The following is a 22,597-nucleotide window of genomic DNA, read 5'->3' as shown; positions in this document are numbered from 1 at the left end:
ACACATAAAGGCCTTCCCGTAAGAACGAAACAATGTTTACCGCTCCCTGGTGCTTTGCCCGCCTCTAAACATTTATTTGCAGAGACGAAACGACACTTGAAACCTCAGTCAAGGTGGAAGGCGAGAGATGCAAGCACAAAGCGGAGACAGGCTAACTGAACGGCAGAACATGCCTCAGACAGGCCGGCCATTGTTCCGGTAGGGTGGCCTGTCTTTGCCGAACGTCCTTGCATTGCCTTTGACGAAAGTAGGTCCTCCAATCAAAACGTCGACCCGCCTGTCTAAGGCACTTTCTGCTGTTCATTCAGCCTATCTGCACATGAAACCTTATGACACCTGAAGCCTCAACACACGTGCTATTCCTTTTCAGACACAAGACCGTACTTATTAATTCGCTATAACGCCCTTACAGGTGATTCAGCTTGCACAATCTTGCATATTGTTGAAGTTGTGAACACCTCTTGTAATATAATGACATCCGTGCGCGACATATATTGTAAACAAGTTCGGACGTTGAAATCTTACAGTTGAATTGGAGTTGCCCTCATTCCGACACCTTTTGTTGATAGCTGATTTCACTTAAAGCTGAGGTTCTTCATATAAGTGTTCGAAAATTAAGCCGGTGGTGGGTATTTGTGAAAAGGTATATGTGAAATTCCTCCCAGCGTTTTTAAATGAAAGAAGTCAATTGTCATATCGATCAGTTTAGACTTTCGCTTAAAATCAACTTAAAGCAATGCAAATGCGCCGTTAAACGCTGCCTTTATTCATCTATTTCATATTTATACCGATAAAAAATTGTGCAGTGCTGACTGCCCATTGCCTCTTTCAGATAAACCGCTTCATGAGCTTGTCGTGGCTGATGCACATCTAGCGGATGTACCGAAGGATTGTGTAGAAAATTATGACAAAGCAAGAAGGCAGTTCCGAAAACGCGACCATGGTTTGTATGCAGAAAAATGCAGAAAGCTCCTGGAAAAATAATGACTGAGACCCTTCAGCAAGAGCTTTGAAATATGTTTCCTTCAGGTTTGTGATGTTTAACAGAAATACGCGCCTAACTAATCGCGAAAGCTATTCCTTACAGCTGTAATAAAGGCATTACTACATGTATAAACGTTGTTCGAGTTCGTAGAGTAAACAATCTGGGACGTTTACTTTTTTTACTGTCATAGAGAGTCGAGTCTTACTGCTATGAAAATGTAGCGAAATCTCTGTCATTTAGTAATAACGTTTTCAAGCGAAACTATCTTCTACGAAATATTATGGAGCATATGTCCTGAAATACTTTTGAGTGTTCTTGAAGTATTTTGAAGAAAAAAACAGGTAAGAAACGCACAGGGTCCCATATGCATTCGCCTAAGATAACTGGAAGGCAAAAGTCATCTTCTTTTTCTTCTTGGTCGATGCGTCGATCCTCTCAGCCCCCCTCCGATAACTTTCTGCTCCTAACGTAGTATTTCGCTGCCTCCAGGATCAGAGGCACTGCAACCTTTTTGCACCTCACCTGATTTGGCACTGCCTCCGTGATCGGCCCACCTTTGAACAAGCGACGACATGTGATTACGTTAACATGTGTCGTCATGCTATGGGACGTCATTGGGACGTCATGATGAGGTTACAAATTTTGGCCATATTTGGCGCCATTACGACGGCATATGGTGACGTCATCACGTCATAATTATTTTTGTATTACTTGTGTTGACCCCGACGCTGCGGGACGCCGACATCAATTTTCGCGTTTGTTGAGGCATCGAAGGCTTTCGCCTAAAGATAATGCTAAATATACATTTATGGATGTGCACTTTAAATGATAAGGTTATATGATAGCACTAGTTTCACAACTCAGGAATCTCAAGGCATTTCAAGGCCATTGGCGCAGGAATAGTACAAGAGGCTGTGGTCTAGTTTCTATGTGAAAATACGGAATTGTAATAAGGCTTAACTGCAGCTTGCACTTTTTGCCGTGTAACGTCACTTCGTAGAAAGCGAGTTCGTGTCAGCCGCATAAGCGTGGTGTGTATGGTCTTAAAAGTTCCAGGTAGTAGTTGAAATTCTCTTGTAGTTATCCTGAACTTTTTCAATGGGTTAATTCATTATTAATCACACTGAGCGGGCAAATAAACGAGAAGCGAACCCTTGATAGTATTCATGCAAAACATTGCTAAAGCGACGGCGTTGGCCCGTGCGTTACTCAAGGTGGAAGAGCAACTTGTCCATTCCACATAAGCACATGGGGCAAGCTGGTCGTGTCCACTAGAAGAAAGTTCTGTAGGTACTTATAGTGGAGTTCGTAACTGTCGCCACCCGGGAAAAGTGTTTGTGCTTTGTCATGGCATGCACCAAGGCCAATATTTCTGCCATGGCTACGGAACCAATAGTCTAGTGATGCTTATCAACCTTCCGAGTACGAGTGCATGGCTCCATGGTTAATGTGGCTGACCTAAAATGAGCATCATCATGGATTGGAGGTTAGTATTTCGCGGCAGCATGCACGATGTGGACCAGCTGTGCTGGCGTTACCCCGTACAAGCTGTGTATACGTCACCAATACCGTTGATGAGGATGGCAGTCGCCAGGAAGATTCCAAAGGCGGACGTATCGGCCCCCCGAAACGCACCACGAAAGCGCGGACAATTTAGAGTTCGTCCTTTTAGTGCGCCAGCGAACGCCGGTTGTGGTCCAAAGACCGAGTCAGAGGCAAGCGTTGATAACACAAACAAAATATACTCTCAGTTAAGGCAGTACAAACATCACACAAACATGCACACTCGGCTGGTACCAGTTACCACTTCATAATATAACTCAGATGGTGTTAACACAACGGGAACTAAACGAACAGATCACGCGCTACAAATGCAATCTCATGCATTACAACCTATTCAACGTTCAGTTAAAATCCTGAATATTCAACAACGTATCCAGTCCACAATTATTGGACGGAACTTGAATGTTTCTCTTCCAGGAAACACTCACGCAAACTCCAGCGCTGATCGTCGTCGCTCCCTCCGTCGTCAGTCCCAAATGTTTCTCTTCCAGGAAACACTCACGTAACTTGTCGCTACTCACACGGCGTCGTCATCCGACTCTTCCAGATCAACGATCGACTGACCGGACATCATAAACACGTCTTCTTTGGCTGGCGGAGCCACACTCTTCCTAACTTCACCATCTCCGGACCGACAAACTGACTGACTGAATTGTCGGTGCACGCTTTTATCTCCTCTCCCCCGTGTTCCAGAAGCATTGGGAGTGTTCTCCGGCATGGAGCACAGCCAAAGCTAGGGAAAGGGCGAGATTTTTCTCGTCGATTCTGCTCGCGGTGGCGTCGTTTGCTTTCCTTCGCAATCTTTTGAGACCTTGCCGGGCGTTTGATCCGAGGCGCCTGGTTGTCTATGGCTGTTTCGAGTGGGCGAGGAGGAGCGTCGGCACGCCGGCGTCTTTAATAATAATATCTGGGGATTAACGTCCCAAAACCACGATATGATTATTTGTATGTTTATTTCTTAATCAATATTTATTAGGCCTAAAAGCAGACTTTCGAAAAAAAAAAGATTATGAGAGACGCCGTAGTGGAGGGCTCCGGAAATTTTGACCACCTGGGGTTCATTAACGTTCACCTAAATCAAGTACACGGGCCTCCAACATTTTCGCCTCCATCGAAAATGCAGCCGCCGCGGCCGGGATTCGAATCAGCAGTCGAGCGCCATAACAACTAGACCGCCGTGGTGTGGCACGCCGGCGTCTTTTGATACTTGTTTTTCGTTGCGCTTGCTTGCTGAGCGAGCGGCTGGTGCTGTGGGTTCCCGCTGTCGTCTCAAAGCGGCCGCGCGCGCGCTTTACTGACACCCTCGTTTGTGACAGTATACTTTGTAAGCTTTCCGTTTTACATTGGCCATATATCTAGGTCATACAATGCTAGGGCTGCGAAGTCGCAAGGAGCAAACGAGATCAACGCTGCCGATAATGCCATCGAAGTTTCTTGAATTCGTCTCACATGTACTCCGTTTCATATATCAGGCGGAAAGCGTCGGAAGCTATGCAAAAACATAGGTGAGCAAAATGTTTGAAGCCGGCACTTCTCGCGCTTGGCTTGCATTGTTGTAAACGCTCGTTCGAGCCGAGGACGAGCCTGCGCGCGAGGCGTCACGACGGTCGGCAAATGAAACACCAAAATGCGAACGTGGCCTCCGCGATTTTCTGCGGCTGCGCGCTCCCGGAGATAATCGCGGAGACCACTATACAAAAATAGACGCTAAACGATCAAGAACAACATATTGAAAACCGCATAAATAACGGGGTTTATTTCTAAGGCACAAATGTTCATTTATTATTCAGCCTAAAAAAATTAAGGCAGATTTGCACTAGCGGTGCCAAGCCTGAAAGAAGTGCGGAGCTGGGCAGCCTTCTTTGTTTCTCTTCGGGTTTCTTCGTCTTTCCTTCTCTCTTTCTTTCTTGTTCTATTTTCCAGTTTTTTCTGTTTTGTTTTCTATTTAGTTCTACTCATCTTCCTTTTTTTCATTTCTTTTTCTCTCTCTCTTTCTCGTTTGCATTCTCTTTTTCAATTTTCATACGTTGTTTCGTCTGCGCTTGAAGATCATGAGGAAAAAGACTTGCCTTTGGCGCAAGTCGCGTTCAATATGCTACAGTTGTCTATGCTATATGTGGTTTTGCCTGCGTTAATATCATCGTCAAGACGCTCGAAGAACAAGAGGAAGAAGACTTCTCTTTGCACGAGCGAGCGCTCAGACGGCTATGTTTTGCCTGGGTTACGTCAAGCTATGGCGAGAGCATACGATCACAGCCTACTACTGCCCGGCCCCCTAACGTGCTCCACACTTAAAACACACTATGGGTGGTAAAATCATTCAACTATTTATTTGTGCGAATGCATCTACTGCATAAAGTCTCACAAGCTTCCATAGCGTTGCATCTGATGGACGAAACGTCCGCCACGGTGGACCTATTTTTACGGTGCTCGGCTGCTGAGCCGAAGATCGCAGGTTCGATCCCGGCCGCGTCGATCGCATTTCGGTGGACGCGAAATTGTAGAGGCCCGTGTATTGTGCGACGTCAGTGCACGTTAGAGAACACCATATGGTCCGAATTTCTGGAGCCCTCCACTACGGCGTTCCTCATAATCATATCGTGGTTTTGGGACGTAAAACCCCAGATGATATTATTATTAGTGACGTACGAAACGGAGCATAGAAACTGCGGTGCTGGGGCTGCAGCGTCGCAAGGAGCAAGCGCGATCACACCGGTGATAACGCTGTCGCAGTTTCTTGTCTTCGGCGAACATAGGTAGTGCGCTCATTTTTTTGTGCTTGCTCAGTGCTCGCACGACCCAGCACACTCCTACATGTTGTCTTTCGGTGACATTTGCTTCCGTTTGGGAGCGCACAAGCTCACCATCTTCGCGAATGACGACTCGTGTCATGGTTGCTTTTTTGTTGTGCTTCGCATCATCGCTTGTGGCAAAGTGTATGAGTCAAACTTATCTATGTTGCTTCAGCGGAACGGCAGGACTTTCCGAAAGCTTAGTGTCGAGCGCCACGATCCACAACATCGAGGTATCCCGGCCCTTGGTGTTCGCTCATAGACTTATCTAGGAGGAGATGACTCTCAAAGAATATGCCCTCCACAGTTCTACGCTCTTTTGAAGTTAGTGGGGTGCAATCGCGGAACGATTCTGTTTCCGATTCCAATGGTTTTCATGCTTTTCGCGCTTAGCCAGTGATCAGAGCGACGGTCCGTCCATGTTTTCAACGCGACTAGCCAGCCGCGAGTGGTGGATGATAAGAATAGCATAGAATATGGCATAAGGCATCGCTCCGCGATAGCACCTGTGCGGTCGCTCTTAGCAGCCACTACTTCACAATTGTTGTCGCCTTTGCCAAGCACCTGTGGGTTATACCTTCTCGCTCACTACATTCTGGGAAAAAACTGGAGTATTCAGGGACTATTTCCACCAGGCATCTATGATCGTCATCTATCTCGCGTGCTTTCCTTGCGTTATCACGTCGATCCCGGTACTTCCCGATAAGGGACGCAGTGAGCGCTACCCGCATCAGGTGGCATTCCTGATAGAAAAGTGACGAGAGCCCAGTTTTTAAGAAAGGAAACACGAGCTAGTCTGTTGACAATTATTGTTCCGTAGCACGAATACTCTCCAAGTACTCAGTTTTGTATTAACGTGTGTGCGCTCAGCTGCTAAAAATTACCACTGGTGCACAACTTGCTGAGGGCCTATTCCCAGGAGGCAGTTTCTCTATTCAATAGCTTCGCAGCCTGTGCAGCAAATTAAGCATGGTAGTCACTGTGATTACCGCGGTTCTAACCTTGACCTATAGTGCTATTGGTTTTATTACATATTCACATTGTTAAGCGAGTGCCAGCAACTCCCTTCGAGGGAGTAAACGCTTGTCCCATATTTTTTTCGCTTTTAACGAGTGCTGAGAACTCTCTACTGCACAGAGCAGACAGACTTTCTTAACAGAATTCTGGTACTCTGTCTGATACGAGAGTTAGGCTCTCTCAGCAGAGTAAAGTCATGGTTAAGAGACGAAGTGCATACACTATCGGCAGGAGTTAAGGCACGCCTTCCGGCTGTACGCTCTAAGAAAAAATCTAGTATTCGGAGAGTATTTCTTCCGCACAACAATGATCGTCCTCCACCTCGCGTACCTAATCCCTACTAATACTTCGTGCTTCCAGATCGTTGTAATCGTAAGGGGCTCGGTGGGAGGGGTTAGAAAAAAGGGGAGGGGACGCAGCAGTGAAACTTCGCCTTCATCAATGGAGACCCCCGCGCACGCCTATGGGCATAGCTATTCGAGTGGTCTTATCGGTGCGGGTTTCGCTGACCCACTGATCCGTTTCGTTGCCCTTATAAACCTCTCACACTGCGATTACATGCATCTTTCGTCGTGTTGGTGTCGTTGTGGGTGTAGTATTGATCGGTGTCAGTGACGGCTACTGTCAGCCTACTGACCGCCGTTGTCTACGTTTGTACACGAGGTACACGAGCGAACGAGCTGGAGTGTAACTCGACGGCAGCAGCACGCAGTACAGAAAGTTAATGCTGAAACATGTGAATGTGTCTTGAAGATGTGGACTATCACTGGAGTTTGTCCAGACAGAGTGGCGTTCGGCTCGTATGCCATTTGAACATATTGCTGTAGCATGGGTTTGAAGAAAAACGGTCTTTTTTATTAAACGTGTTTAGGGACAGGTTGGTGCCTGGATATGGCTGCTCCTCTTCTCTTAGATGATAATTTGTAGTATGAAGTTATCAATAGCAATAAAGTAATGCAACTGCCACGCCATATTACCTGTGTTAACGACACTCCCAACATTATATGCCACCTCTATAGGGTATTTTTCCGAAGTATCTTCAAGCACTCGCGTGGCCCTGCAGTGTGTGGTTGAACACTTGCTTGGCACGCGGAAGGCCTGAGTTCGATTCCAGCTTGGACCTATGATTTCTATTTTATGTGTTCCACTGCGACCTTGCGCTGACAACCAATGACACCGACGCCGACACCGGCATTTCCACGAAACGAGCTGTTTAACGATGTCGCGTTAGACTTTCTTAGCAGGGCTCCATTCGAAACCGGTCAACAATCTCCGAAAGCCGGATATCCGCACTTGCATCAAATGGGCCCTGCGACACATATTATGCGTGTCGTTTTCATCGCTTCTTCTGCAACTGTGGAATGCAGCGATATCGTTGCGCGAGTGGCAACGCCGACAAAAAAGGTGATATAATTTTGTGGCGTTTCTTTTTTCAAAAAGAGCCCAATGCAGAAACCGAACTGGGCTAAATTTCACGGGAGCGTAAAGCGCGGCTAAGTACCTTTAACTTCTAAAACAGTTGGAATCAAAGTGGGGCAATTCCTGATTGTAACGCGGACTCAAAAAGGCAGTTTCTAATAAAAAAATTAGCCAAATCCTGCATCTGTTTCAATCAAGCTGAGCCACATGCATTGAACCAGCGCTGCGTCAACAATCGAGACCAAAACTAACAACATGGTCGCATCCAATCAGTTTCATTTGTGTCCTAGTTGCTTTCGTTCCACAGTTAGTTTTACTAGGGGGAGTTGGCACTTACTGAAAAACATGATGTTGTAGGGCAAAACGCAAATATAAAGAGTAACAGGCCGACTTTCCTACTTCTTTTTGCCTCTTAGCGTTTCTTTTCGAGTTTAACGCTACATTATCATGTCCTTCTTTCGCTCCAAGACGGTATATTTTAAATGAGAGATATGTGAAATGAAGATATTGGGCACCGATCTATTCCTTGAAGAAAAAGAAGTGATCGAAACGGCACGGCATGTCTCCTTAAAGCAAACCAACACACAAGCATGAAACGAGCTCGGAAGAAGAAAAGCTGGAGCACTTTTCAAGGCCTTCAATAGATGCCAAGAACGAGAAAACGTTGCCGACAGTCCAAACTTGTGCGCCTTTTGCCAGGGAGGACCACTCGCTCTTAAAGTCTATTCATCGTCATTACACGCATGCGACGAAGAACGGCACCGACGGAAACATAAGGATGATGTTAAGTTTATCGCGAAATATTGCTATATCGTGCATTTGAATCGTTTTAGAGTTCTTTCACGAGCTAATCGAAGCCCAAATGAAATGCACCAATCTAGAAGAGCCAATTAAATACAAATTTTACTCTTAAATACTGACGACAGTGAGTTATATAGATTTTAGCCGCAATATAGATTTGCGGTCTTTAGGGGACAGGAACACACTGACAAAGAATTGTTGAAGCAAGCGCGACCATATTCTCAGAAGCGAAAAAGTGCATTTTACTCAATTTCAGTTAAAGTGCACTCGGCTCTTTTTGCAAAAAAAAAAAGAAACGTCACAATTTTATTTCAACGGAGAATGAAACGTGCGAAGACAGCGGCCCGCTAAGGATCCCACTCACCGATCTTCTCACAGAACAACAAATAAACGTTTTGTTCTCTCTTCAACGGAGAAACCACTTTTGGACGATGGCTACACACAACGGCTATTTCTTGTGATCAGAACTAGCGCTTCTTCACGCGGCAGCGACGACAATGGCCGGGTATTTTGATTGGCTTGAACGACAACTTGTACGTAACATTTATATGGTCCAAGCTAGGACACGCTACAAATTACAAAGACAATTTTCACACACTCCCTCCGATGTTTTTAAATACCAAATTGTGAAAAGAACTGCAAAACGACGCTACGTGCGCTGGGCAACGGCCACTGCGAGGCCAGACCTCGCGTATGTATTTGTAAGAGACGCGCGGTGATTGGTGCCTGCCATTGACGTCAGCGGCAGAGTAAAATGCAAAAGGGGACGTTTCTTTCTTTGTCATCTCCTGGTGTTTTGAAGTTTGAAGGCTTATGACTTCCGTTCCCGTGCACGAACGTTGATAATTATTTTTCGTTCATCACAGTAATCTACTTCTGTCGCTCTCTCCCTCTGTACTCGTTCTGTCACCCATCAGAATTATTCCATCCTGCGCCGGAAAAATCGGCGCTCGTGTTTTGGGAGCGAAGCAGAAGATGAAGAGGAGGACTGAGCGGAAGAAAAGCACGAAGAGAGCGCATGGGAATTCACGATGATCATAGTTTCAGTTCGCACTACTCGGCGCAATGAAAAGTTAAAAGATCTGCGCTCTTAAAACATAAGACGGTGTTGAGGCGAGCTCGTTGGTACGGATCCATTAGAGTGCATTAAAGAACACAAACACATGGGGCAAGAACGAGATCGTGCGCTGTCGCACTACTCGTCTACTACCCGACAGTGCCCGTCCGTTATCACCCCATGTGTTCGTGTTCTTTCAGCGCTGCAACTTAAAACTTTATTAAAGGTCCTTCGGGGCGTGAACTAGCACGTAGCGGGCCGCTCCCACGTCGGTGTCACAAGAAATCTCCTCAATGGGGTATGCGCCACAGGAAATGGGCAAGCCCCACTACCGCGCGCAACAGGTGCGAGGGTCAAGCGAAAAAGAACACGTGAAAAAGAGAGAGAGAGAGACAGAAAGAGGTAGAACATAGAGAGAGCAGACAAAGAAAAAAAAGCGATGGAAAGAAAGAGGAAGAGAAAAATAGAGAGAAATAAAGGGAATTAAGACATAAAGAGATAGGGAGGCAGAGAAAAACGTAGAAATAGATATAGAAAGGAAGAAAGAAACAGACACGAAAAAGAGATAGAAAAAAAACAGAGAGCAAGAAAGAAATACAGTTGAACACCTCAATGACGAAGGCCCTCTAGAACGAAATCCTCGCGAGAACGAAGGAATCTGGCGTCTCTGGCGAACTTCCATAGAGTTCAATGAACTTGCCCCCTCTCGACAGCGAAGAGATTTTAAAACGCACTATCGCAACAAGAAAGCTTTAGCTAGTAATCCACAACACTTTTTTTCAAACCCTGAGCAAGTGAACCCAGAGGTTGAAAAATTGCAGCACCGCTCATTCGACAAGTCGGGCGCGTATGTTTCCGCCACATCGCAAGCATCGGTGCGACCTTTGCTGTTTACATTCGGTCGGATGATGATAACAATGAGACTGATGAGGATGATGGTGCTAGCCAGAAGTTCAACAAGACGCTGTTGAACTGCACGAGTTTTTGTGTGCTCACGTCGACCAGATCGTGCACGAAAAGTTCAGCGACGACGCTATTATCGAAATTGTGCGCAAAGAATATGAGAGTGACGACAAGAGTGAGGAAAAGAACAGAACGCAAGAAAGGCAAGTAAGTTGCCGCGAACTTCCTGATGCTTTTGACATCATTCGCACGTTCCTCGGCGCCCACGGCGACGACGAAGCTATGCAAAGCTTATTATACTGTGAAGCTAGAGCCGTCAAGCTCCTTCAAAGCAACATGAAACAGAGAAAGCTAAGCGACTTCTTTAAATAAATTTGGATGTGCGAAGTAACTGCTGCGCGTATTTTTCTATTTTTTTTTATCAGTTGTCCTCCTTAAGTGAAAGTCTAGCGTTCCTGAGTGTCAGCAGGATTTTGTCCTGGAGGAGGGGGTGAGGGGGGTGGAGGCCAAACCTGTGTCGCATCGCGGCTGGGGGAGCGGCGAGAGCGCTGGTGTACCTTGAGTGGAGCAACCGCTGGGGTGGCTTGAGAGGGGCAGGTGCCCCTATGCAACTCTCTGCAGACGCCCATACTAGCGTTCATCCCTTAGATCAATAAGTAGTTTTTTCTTTGCTACATAAAACGCCCTTGCAGCGAAATCAACACGTATCTATTAGGCAGTTCACGTGACCACGCACGACCACTAGAATTGCAGCACGTGGATTCTGACCATGCGCATTTTCTACGCGCAGTTTGAAAGCGCGCCACACCAATTTCAAATGTAGCTTCACGTTGACAACGCGGCCTCCGAGATTGCATATAAGCGCCGTCGCAGTAATCTCAAAGGCAACGTAGACTGCGAAATTGTTTTCTACGGTCCACGATAGAGGACATCGCGGCAGTGAGAGATAATCGAAACAAAACATAAATTTACACATATGACAAAAAATGACAAGCTGACAGTAAGACGTATTTGGCGAGCCAACCGCAGAGAGTTGCACTTAGCTCTCAACTTTTTCTGCGTACGCTTTGGAGCTCCTCGCTCGTCTAAAAAGCACTCGCCATGTCGAAGGTGACTTCACGGCATACTTTGATCAGTTTTAGAAGCGACGAGGCGACTGAGAGCCGATGACAAACTATGTTCAATTGCAGCCTGTTCTACTGTCCAGCTATCTCAGTTCCTGCGGCTGGCGTGTACGCATTGGTGAGTTTTCCTTCTTACCTCTCCGCTGATTATGGCAGTGGCCTCATCCTTTACTTAAAATTGCCGTGGCTTTCAAGCATTTCCTGCGGGATACCGCCACCACTCACGGCAAATTACTCGAAACGAAAACAGCAAACGGTGCCAACAAATGCAAAGAAAAGCTGGACCGACAAACCCTGCACAAGCAACCGTTCGTGCATGCTCCCATCGTAGATTTGGTGGACATGCGGCGCGGCGCCAAATATTAATCTGAAAGGGGCCGACCACCAATTTCTATGGTGCATGTTTCCTCTAGCGCAACGGAAAGCCTGCCGGTCAGAGTGTCTAATCAAGGAACGGTAAATCGGAAAACGCGATGTAACATTTACATTTTAATGGTGCGATGCGCGGCAACTATGAAGTCGTATACAAAAACAGCACATGCTGTAACAGTGGGAACTGAGCACGAAAGCGCTTCGTGTTTGTGGACGGCGGTGTATTGCGCATGCGTACACCAGTGCGCATGCGCCGCGGCTCGATATGTTCTACTTTTTACCGCGAAGGCGGCGCCACTTCTCAGCGTTCGACTCATTTTACCTCGTGAGCGGCACTGAATAGAGCGGGGATGGATAGTAATTGCATACTCTAATTTTTAGCACCAATTATGGCGCGCTTGAAAGCGTCAGACTACGTACAGCAAAGTGAACTGCTCCACAATTCACCCTCAAGGCCCATCCGCCAGGCTGGGCGACAGACGTGTTTTTCGTGACGTTTAAACGCAATTTAAGGTATAAATCCTACTGACATCACAAAAACGATGCCTGAATCCGTCACTATAATTCACGGTCTTTTCACTTCCACCAGGATGTAATCGAACATTCTGGTCAGTTACCGGTCCCTTTAAATGGTGGGTGTACTGAACATATGTGCTTATAATAACAAAGTTGCTCATTTAACAATATGTATATGACCCTGTGTTTATCGCAGTTCTGGAGGTGAAGAAGATCGACTTCGAATATCGCGCTGTGTACTTGTGGCCAGACACTGGCGAACAGGTATGCCTGCGTGCATGTACTGCGTACGAAAGAGAGCTTGTGCTGTCAGATGTATTACATATTCTAGTTTAAAGTATGTCTAGAACTGGGAATATAACTGCTTTTTCTGGCATAAACTAGGATCAACAGGTATGCCCCACTTAGAAAGCAGCAGGGATAGATTCCTCACGGAACCTTATGAGCGACGGGAATATTTGTGTAGAGACAGTCTCTCCCAACAGAGAGACAGAAATCGAGAAATTTCTTTACAAAAGCGCACTCGGTGATACTCCTCTTGAAACTGCGACCTGGTTCTAACGCCTTGGTCTGCTCATAGCTTCCATCTTCTCTTGGAAACACAGCAATGAAACTGTTCCTAGCCTGCGTCGAAATTTATACCTTTCTTCAGTTCAATAAGTTTACGTCCTTTTATAAAGCACTGGTCCATTCTAAATTGGAAAATGCAGCGCATGTATGGGGGCTCCGACATTGCGTCGCTGGCATTTGAACATGAACCTTTGTACAAGTGAGCCTCACGTTCCGCACTTTCCAACTGTCACTGTACTGCCAATGTTATCGTCACGAGAAGCATCCTGTCGATACCACTACCATAACACTACGGTGATTTCCTCAGTTGCATTTCTTTGGCCCTAACCGGACCTTGCAACAGAAAACACCATCCCGTCATCATCATCTCATTTATGTCTTTTTCGCAGTACATACTACGTGAATCTAGGCTACTAATTACAGGTTCATATAACTTCCCCTGCTTAATATCCAGTGCACAATGATCGTCTTTACAAAGTATTGGCGCTCCTTCTTCTAAATCTGAACATCGTTTTAATCCACTTGTTCACAGCCCCTCTGTATGAAGGATGCACTCGCCTTGCCATATGGTTGAAATTACTTAGTATATTGCTTCTCAAGCTGGCGTAAATTTCATTTGCGTTGCTTTTTCTGAACTTATTTTTGTAACTTGCATATCATTGCTAGACTAGTTGTTGCTGTGTTTCGTATTCTTTTTTTTGGCTTTAAACCTGCTAATATTTGTTGTGCTATTTAATTACGTACAATGCACGCATGTGATCACACTCCCCACTGTAATGTGTGTGGGCCCTTCGGGCAAATGAATAGATAGAAGATAATAGATGGCGGGAAGGATGCATTCGTACCTTCGAGGCTCCCGCTTCTTCGCACAGCCAGCGCAGTGAATAATTACTCTTGCATGTCGACCTGCATATATCCAGGAGCACTGTGGCTGCTGAAAATCGTACGGCAAAATGGCCTGCGTTTTTATAGGGACACTGCAACAGTTTTTGAGCATGGTAAGAAAACGCTGCCGATCTGTAGTCGAGGCTACTCGGAACACGTAAACCAAACATTAGAGCACACCTCGCAGCCAGGAGCTTACCGTTCATTGTCAAGGTCACGTAGGAATTGCTCTCTCTTCTCTCGACAAATGCTGCCATAAACCCAAGATCCACGGCCATTGGCTGACTTCAGCATCATGAGCTGCATAGTTGCCTCTGCCGTCACGTGCCCGCGCGCTCGCTCGCGATCACACTCAAAGTAAGCCGGGCGTTCGAAGAAAGCAAAAAGAAAGGACGGTGTTCAAGGCCATGACGCGCACCGAGAAACAGTTGTAGCTTGTAGCACCCTTTCATCCCCCACTGCGTAGCTTTCAGCGCTCTCGCTGGTACGAAAGGAGAGAGAAAGCGCTTTAAGTGTGCTGCAAATCCCTGTGTCTCCGCTCGTACTTGACGGATTTTAAAAAGTTTTGCGGCATTCGATTCGTGAGGCAATGAACAAAGATCCTTCAGTGAAGCCTTCAGACGATTACTTGAAAAAGTGTCGCAGAGCCCCTTTAATACTGTGTATAACGACGTCTGTAATTAAACTTTGAAGATAAAATTAACAGAATAACTTAATTGACCCTCTGAAAAAGAAATGCCATGGATTACCAGATGAGCGTGTGGATTGTGTACGTAATTGCCAACCGAAAACAGATCCTTCAGGAAATGACTGGAGTGGTCACTGTAAATGCAAATAAGTCAGCAGTCGCCAGTCGTCCATGTAAACTGGCACAGGCCAGCCATCAACTGGATGGCATACTGCTCACTGTTCATACAGCAAACATCGTTTAAACGACCTTATTTCAGTATTAATAAATCATATAATTAGATCTTGCTGTCCTTGTCACCTTATCTCCTTAATCACTCGACTCTCAAATGACTGCATTCAGTAGTCCTGAAAGATTGCTCAGGAACGCGCCTTTTTGTTTGTGTGCAGCTTGAGAGGTGCTGATAAGAAACACCTAGCCGTTTATAGACCATAGCCTTGTCTCTGGGCACTTGAACACGGCAAGCTTATCACTGGATGTTATTCTTTGGGCCTGAAAGGCGAACACGGACAGTTATTTTTAACGCACATGTTTAACCTGCGTCGGCGGCGCCAGAGGCTCGACGGAGTCGTTTATTATTTGCGATATAACTCAGCAGCTGCAGTGCTTTGTACTTTGTCGAGCGTTTGGAAAGAAGCCAATTGGAACAATGTTCTTGTTTTTTCATATAAAAGAATGCTCGCCGCAGTGGGATCTGTCTGACATAAAGCAACAAAAAGTCATGATATTTTTGTCATTATTTTTTATTTTGGTCGAAGTTAGGCCAATTTTATAAATTCAACATCTCTCTCGTCAGATAGCACATTGGCGTTGCATTCACATTTTATTTGTATCACGGAGGGAAGGTAATGTTTATCGCAGCGCTAATATGTGAGTATGTGTAATTTGGTTTCTTGTAAACAGTTTACACCAGCCTCGTCTGATAAATGGGCCGCATTAACTTAGGAACAACACTTCGTGATGCCTCAGTTACTGGAACGGGATTGTGGCTGCCTCTGCTAAGCTTGCATTGCGATTTCTTCACTCTTTGAGGTCGTGTTTGCACATAAAATGCGCACGAGATGTTTAACGCAGAAGCCACAGATATAAAATCGGTGTGTTATCCTTCAGAATTGAAAAAGAACGCATGCCAGTCGGTCCGTCAGTGAATTTATTTATGAATTGTCCCGAGGAGCCGATTCCCCTCAAGAGGGGAGGCAGGCTGAAGGCCGCACTCACGTGCTGGCTTTTACAATTGAATGCAATTTTATTGATTTTGTTTTATTTGATACCTTTCGATGTGATGTCTGACAGACAAAGAGGAATGTGCTGTTACTCATTCTTTCCACAACAAGTACATGGACGTAAGCAAAAAGTTCAAGATTTTGTAGTTGTGCAATGATCCGTCTGATGCCAATTGAACAAACAAATATTTTAGAAAGGTTTGCACTAAGCAAGAAGCAATCTTACAGAGCGTCAGTTGATATCCTGTATCTCTGACATTTGACTGAACAGGGCATGTGTACCTATTCTATTTTCGTCTTGATCTTCGCCCGCTTTGTTACGGCTTGGCTACATTTCCAAGAGCTCCGAGTGCATTATCAAGAGGTGGAGCAAAAAATGCGCCTTAGACTACGATATATTAGAAGTTGAAGAGAGAGAAAACAAACATTTATTGCTGTAGTTGAGGTGAAGGGGAACAGTGTCCATGTCGGCAGCAAGGCATTTCAATTCCCATTACCTCCTCTAATAATAAATAAAACTGAAAAAAAATCACAGTTACAGTACACTTCCTAGACAATAATGTACGAATTGCAATATATAACATGAAAATGGCAGAAAAAAAGGAGAGAAAAAGGTCGGGGAGGTTAATTGGAGAAAAAATTATATATACTACCTGTAGCATTTGAGTAGCACGCACGTGACAAAAGGGATGAGACAGAGGAGTTGGGATGAGATACAACTTATTAATTGTTTTTAAGCCAAAAAAAAATCAGCGCACGTTCCACGAAGTCGCTTAAGGATGGGTAACAGAAGAGCTGGTGGGCACCTAGCTGATCCTGGCTTGGCTAGGCTCTTACCCTCTCACCTCTTTCTTTCCCACCCCTTGCTATACTATACTATACACGGCTATGCTTGCTCTCTTTTTTTTCATTTTTTTGTCGGTTTCTCTGAATATCTCTTGCTCTCCGTCATTTTTTTCTGTCTTTCAATATTTCTCTTTGTTTCCCTCCATTTTATCTTTCTTTGTATGTCTTTTTTCCTCTCTCTGTCTCGTTCTCTCACCTTATAACTTTTATTGCGATAGCAATTATATGGACAGTCTCGGCTGAATTTTGCCGTCGCCGTCGCCGTCATGCACCGTATATGTATAGGTATGTATATATACATAAAACCCCCAAAGAAAAATAATTCAGAAAAATGCTTCCGAAGCGCGGAATCGCACCAGGGACCTCTTGCTCCGCAGCGAGTGGCGCTAACCGCTACGCCACGAAACGCAGATCCTTCACGTAGCTAACGGCGAGCGTTATATACATACCCTTTACCGCTGGACGGACTCAAAGACGGCCGGCGCTTATAAGAGTTTCTTCATTACCAGCGAGATGGCGCTAGGAGCACGACGGGTGCATTTAAAACTCGTCGGCGAGTTCGCTCGCTTCTTCTTATTGCGCAGGGAGAACCTTGCCCTTCCGCTGTCTGCTCGCGCGGTTTTCTGGTGGTGAGGGGAAGAGGGTTGTTTCAAGCTTTCATCGTGGTGGCCGCGCTCATGTTACGGAGCGTACGAAAGTCACCCGAGCTCAAGGGACGCCGCTAAACGAACAAACAGACGATGAGCGCGAACTATCAAGTGTCACAGCTCGACGCTTGAAGCACGCTAGTTTCCTTCGCTGCTTCGGTCGCCTTTGCAACAGGAGCGCTGTTCAAACTGAGAGTATCCATTGGCGAGCCTCACTTCCTATAGCATTAGTTTCTTGCTATCGCATTCATTGCTTCGCTCTTGCGGCGAAACTATGACCTTTTTCTCTCTTTCTTCGTTTTTCTATTTATTTATTTCTTCCTCTTTTGTTCTTTCTCTTTCTTTCTCTCTCTTTCTCCGTCGTTGTCCTCCCCTCTTCCTCCTCCTCACCTTCACGACCCTTTCCCACACCCTTGCTTTACAAGGCTAGGCTGTGTGCTGCGCGGACGCAGCGATGACGTAGTGGTAGAGCATCAGCTTCGTGTGCAAGAGGTCCGTGGTTCGAATCCCGGTGCCGGACAATTCCCAACCGGATTTAAAAAAAATCCGCGTGATGATGGAAATGTGTAAAAAGGCCTGGGGTGCAGCCTCACTGGCGACCACATCCAGCAATGCACTCCCTCACCAGAGCAGGATTGGCCACCCTGGTGTAGTACTTGGCCACTACCTCCCACATGAATACACCAATTAACCCTCAGTCCCCAGCGGCTGCGAAGCAACTGACCAAGGCGGCGGTCAAACCTGCGACGCAGCAGAGGGTGCTAAGAATCTCTGGGTCCGGACAGGCCGCCATTGGAATCAGAACTTGGCTACGTATAACGCTAGAACTTTATCTAGTGAGGCGAGTCTAGCTGTACTATTCGAGGAATTAGAGGGTGTTGAATGGGATGTAATAGGGCTCAGTGAGGTTAGGAGGCCACATGAGGCTTATACAGTGCTGAAGAACGGACACGTCCTATGCTATAGTGGCTTAGCTGACAGAAGAGAACTAGGGGTGGGGTTCCTTATTCATAAAAATATAGCTGGCAATATAGAGGAATACTATAGCATTAATGAGAGGGTGATATGTATCGTGATGAGTGGTTAAGCGTTGTCCTGTGCGTTTCCTTTCTTGTGCTCGTGTTTGAATTTGCTGGAACCCTTCACCACTCATCATGTACCAACTGGCCCAGCAAACCACACTCCTAATATGTATCATAATTAAGTTTAATAAGAGGTACAGGATGAAGGTGGTGCAGGCCTACGCGCCTACATCCAGCCATGATGATCAACTGGTTGAACGCTTCTACGAAAACGTAGAATCAGCAATGAGTAAGGTAAAGACACAGTATACTGTACTGATGGGCGACTTTAATGCAAAGGTAGGCAAGCAGCAGGCTGGAGAGCATGCAGTTGGGGAATATGGCGCGGCTCTAGAAATGCCAGAGGGGAGTTACTAGTAGAGTTCGCCAAACGCAATAATTTACGGATCTTGAATACCTTCTACAGAAAACGGGCTACTCGTAAGTGGACGTGGAGGAGTCCCAATGGCGAAACTAAAAATGAAGTAGACTTCATAATGTGCGACCACCCGGGAATTGTACAGGATGTGGAAGTAGTTAACAAGATTCGATGCAGTGACCATAGAATGGTAAGATCTAGAATTCAACTAGACGTGAAGAAGGAACGGCAGAAGCTGATACGCAAGAAGCCGATTAATGAACTAGCTCTGCGAGGGACAGTACAGGAATTCAGAGTTTCACTTCATAATAGGTACGCGGCTTTAACCGAGGAAACCGACCTTAGCGTTGACGCAATGAATGATAATCTGACTAGTATCATTAAGGAGTGTGCAGTGGAAGTCGGGGGTGCAGTCGTTAGACAGGACACTGGTAAGCTATCCCAAGAGACGAAAAACCTCATTAAGAAACGTCAAGCCATAAAAGCCTCAAATGCAACAGACAAAATAGAGCTGCCGAAGCTTTCGAAGTTAATCAATTGCCGTAAAGTAGCCGACATAAGAAAGTATAATATGAAGAGAATTGAGCATGCTCTAAAGAACGGAAGAAGCCTCAAAGCTACGAAGACAAAACTGTGCATAGGCAAAAATCAGATGTATGCATTAAGGGACAAGGAAGGCAAGGTCACAACAAATATGGACAGAATAGTAGAGGTAGCGGAAGAGTTCTACAGAGATCTGTACAGCAGCCGAGAGAGTCAGGATGATAACGTAAGAAGCAGTAATATCCCAGAGGAATCTGACATCCCACCAGTATTGACAGGAGAAGTAAAGAAAGCCCTAAAGGGAACGCAAAGAGGCAAAGCCGCTGGTGAGGATCAGGTAACATCAGACCTGTTGAAAGACGGTGGAGAGATTATGTTAGAAAAACTGGCCACCCTGTATACGAAGTGTCTCTCGACGGGGACGATACCAGAATCTTGGAAGAATGCCAACATTATCTTGATCCATAAGAAAGGGGACGTCAAGGACCTGAAAAATTACGGGCCCATAAGCTTATTGTCCGTTGTCTACAAGCAATTTACAAAAGTAATTGCTAACAGAATTAATACGACATTAGAGTTCAATCAACCAAGGGGCCAGGCGGGATTTCGTACAGGCTTCTCAACAATAGACCATATCATACTATCAATCAGGTGATAGAGAAATGCGCGGAATACAACCAACCCCTATACATAGCCTTCATAGATTACGAGAAGACATTTGATTCGGTGGAGACATCAGTAGTCATGCAGGCGCTGCGGAATCAGGGCATCGACGGTGCCTATATAAACATATTGGAAGAAATCTACAGCGGATCCAAAGCGACTATAGTCCTCCGTAAAGAAAGCGACAGAATCCCAATAAAGAAGGGCGTACGGCAGGGAGACACGATCTCTCCAATGCTATTCGCCGCGTGTTTACAGGAGGTTCTCAGGGCCCTAGATTGGGAAGAATTAGGGATAAGAGTTAATGGAGAGTATCTCAGTAACCTGTGATTCGCGGATGACATTGAATTGATGAGTAACGCGGGAGACGAATTACAGCTCATGATTACTGAACTGGATACGGAAAGTAGAAGAGTAGGTCTGAAAATTAATATACATAAAACTAAAGTAATGTGGAACAACCTTGGTAGAGAACAGCGCTTTGCGATAGGTGGCGAGACACTGGAAGTTGTAAAGGAGTACGTCTACTTAGGACAGGTAGTAACCGCGGAGCCGACGAATGAGAGTGAAATTACTAGAAGAATAAGGATGGGATGGGGCTCATTCGGCAAGCATTATCGAATCATGAATGGTAGTCTACAACTACCTCTCAAGAGGAAGGTATATAGCAGCTGCATCTTACCGGTACTTACCTACGGAGCAGAAACCTGGAGACTTACAAAGAGGGTACAACTTAAATTGAGGACGACGCAGCGAGCGATGGAAAGGAAAATGATAGGTGTAACCTTTAGAGACAGGAAGAGCGCAGAGTGGGTCAGGGAACAAACGGGGGTTAAGGATATCATAGTTGAAATCAAAAAGAAATGGATATGGTTCGGGCACGTAGCACGTCGGCAGGATAACCGGTGGTCATTAAGGGTGACTGGATTCCAAGAGATGGCAAACGCGTGAGGGGGAGACAGAAAATTAGGTGTGTAGATGAGAAGTTTGTAGGTAAAACGTGGCAGCAGAAAGCACAGCACCGGGTTGATTGGCGGAACATGGGAGAGGCCTTTGCCCTGCAGTGGGCGTAGACAGGCTGATGATGATGATGATGTAGCTGTGTGCTGCTAGCGTGCCTGGATAGCTGAGTGGCTACGACGCTCGCCTTCGGATCGTGGCTACGCGTGTTCCAATTTCGGCTCAGCAAGAAATTTTTTGTCAATATTTGCTCTCTCTATTTCTTTCTATGTCTTTCTTTGACTCTCTCTCTCTCTCTGTGCGCATTTTTTCTCCAATTTGAGTTATTGCACCTCGAGCCGGACAAATTGACGCACCTGTTCTGGGAGGGAAGCACAAGAAAGAAGAGGACGAAGAGATCACGTGCCGGTTCATGATGATCCTAATTTCCTTTCTACGACATGTCGCAAACCTCGATCATAGCAGCTCTGCTGTAAAAAAAGAACGCATGGCTGCACACCGACTCAGCTGGCACCCTCTGAGATGAGCGCTTCGATGTGTCAGCCAGTTTTTCCTTCGCCATGACGATGTGTATTGCACCACCTAAGTGATATTGAGCACCCAGCAAGACTCTACATGGCAGAGCAGGGGGAGGGGCAGGTTGAAAGAAAAGAGAGTAGATGGGAGAGTGAGAGATGCAGGGGTACACACATAAGCAGACACAGTTGGTGAATATTGCCACTGCATGTCACTGCGCACTATCTGTCGTTCGTCGGAAGAAGCACAAATTCCGGGTATAGCTGCTTGTCAGGGGCGTAGCCATGGGGGGTTGGGGGTGGAACTCCCCCCCCCACCACCCGAAATCTTTCGCTTTTGCATGTGTATATATACGCGCACACATACAAACGCACGCACGAACATAAAAAAACGATGGTTGAACCCCGACCCCGAAAAAATTTCTGGCTACGCTTCCGCTGCTTGTGCTGGTCTATTGTCCCGAAAGACTGCAATGGTGCTTTCCTTACGCTCAGCTTCGGTGACGCTTGGCATCGACGTTATGAAATGGTTTGCTTGACTACGCGTTGTGTCATGACCGTGGTCATGAAGAGACCCCTTGACATGTTCTGTGCGACTGAATTCACTATAATGCAGACAGGTGGTTGCCCCAGATGAATGCACTGCTCGAACACCTTAAAACTTCTAGGGTGGCCATTTGACTGGGCCTCGCTCTCTTTAACAGGTGCAAACGGTGGTTTGTTTTGAATAAAGTTTTTCTCTGATCTCTCTCTGTACAGAGGTGATTGCAAGCAATCTCAATTGATCGCTTTGATCAACTTACAACCAAAGCTTGCGATCTAACCACGTAAGGGGACCCTAAAGCTTTTCTAAGTGCTACGCTTTTAGAAGCCCGATGTCACAATAATGACCACTACATTTCACTTTTGCTTTCAGCAATCCGAAAAGTTCAAAAGAATGAACCCAATGGGCCAGGTTCCAGTCTTGCTTGTCGATGGAAAGCCCATCAGCCAATCGGTATGGTCCAACATTATCTGTCCTCCTTTCTTAAAAATCTCCATTCATCAATCTTTCATTCGACGATCTTT

At 45.9% G+C, this 22,597-nt stretch overlaps 1 protein-coding gene across 1 annotated transcript in view; it reads left to right on the top strand.

Annotated features, from left to right (window-relative positions):
- Positions 1-11,542: 11,542 nt before the first annotated feature.
- LOC119373665 (maleylacetoacetate isomerase-like) overlaps positions 11,543-22,597 on the top strand; it is a 31,424-nt gene continuing 20,369 nt past the window's right edge. The window contains exons 1-4 of the mRNA XM_037643724.2: positions 11,543-11,647; positions 11,728-11,779; positions 12,746-12,813; positions 22,446-22,526. Coding sequence (XP_037499652.1) covers positions 11,639-11,647; positions 11,728-11,779; positions 12,746-12,813; positions 22,446-22,526 — 210 coding nt within the window. The 5' untranslated portion in view covers positions 11,543-11,638. The remainder of the gene's footprint in view (positions 11,648-11,727; positions 11,780-12,745; positions 12,814-22,445; positions 22,527-22,597) is intronic.

This window comes from Rhipicephalus sanguineus, chromosome 11 (genome assembly GCF_013339695.2).
Source record: "Rhipicephalus sanguineus isolate Rsan-2018 chromosome 11, BIME_Rsan_1.4, whole genome shotgun sequence".
Classification (NCBI taxonomy): Eukaryota; Metazoa; Arthropoda; class Arachnida; order Ixodida; family Ixodidae; genus Rhipicephalus; species Rhipicephalus sanguineus.
This window is presented reverse-complemented; position numbering and strand designations above follow the sequence as displayed.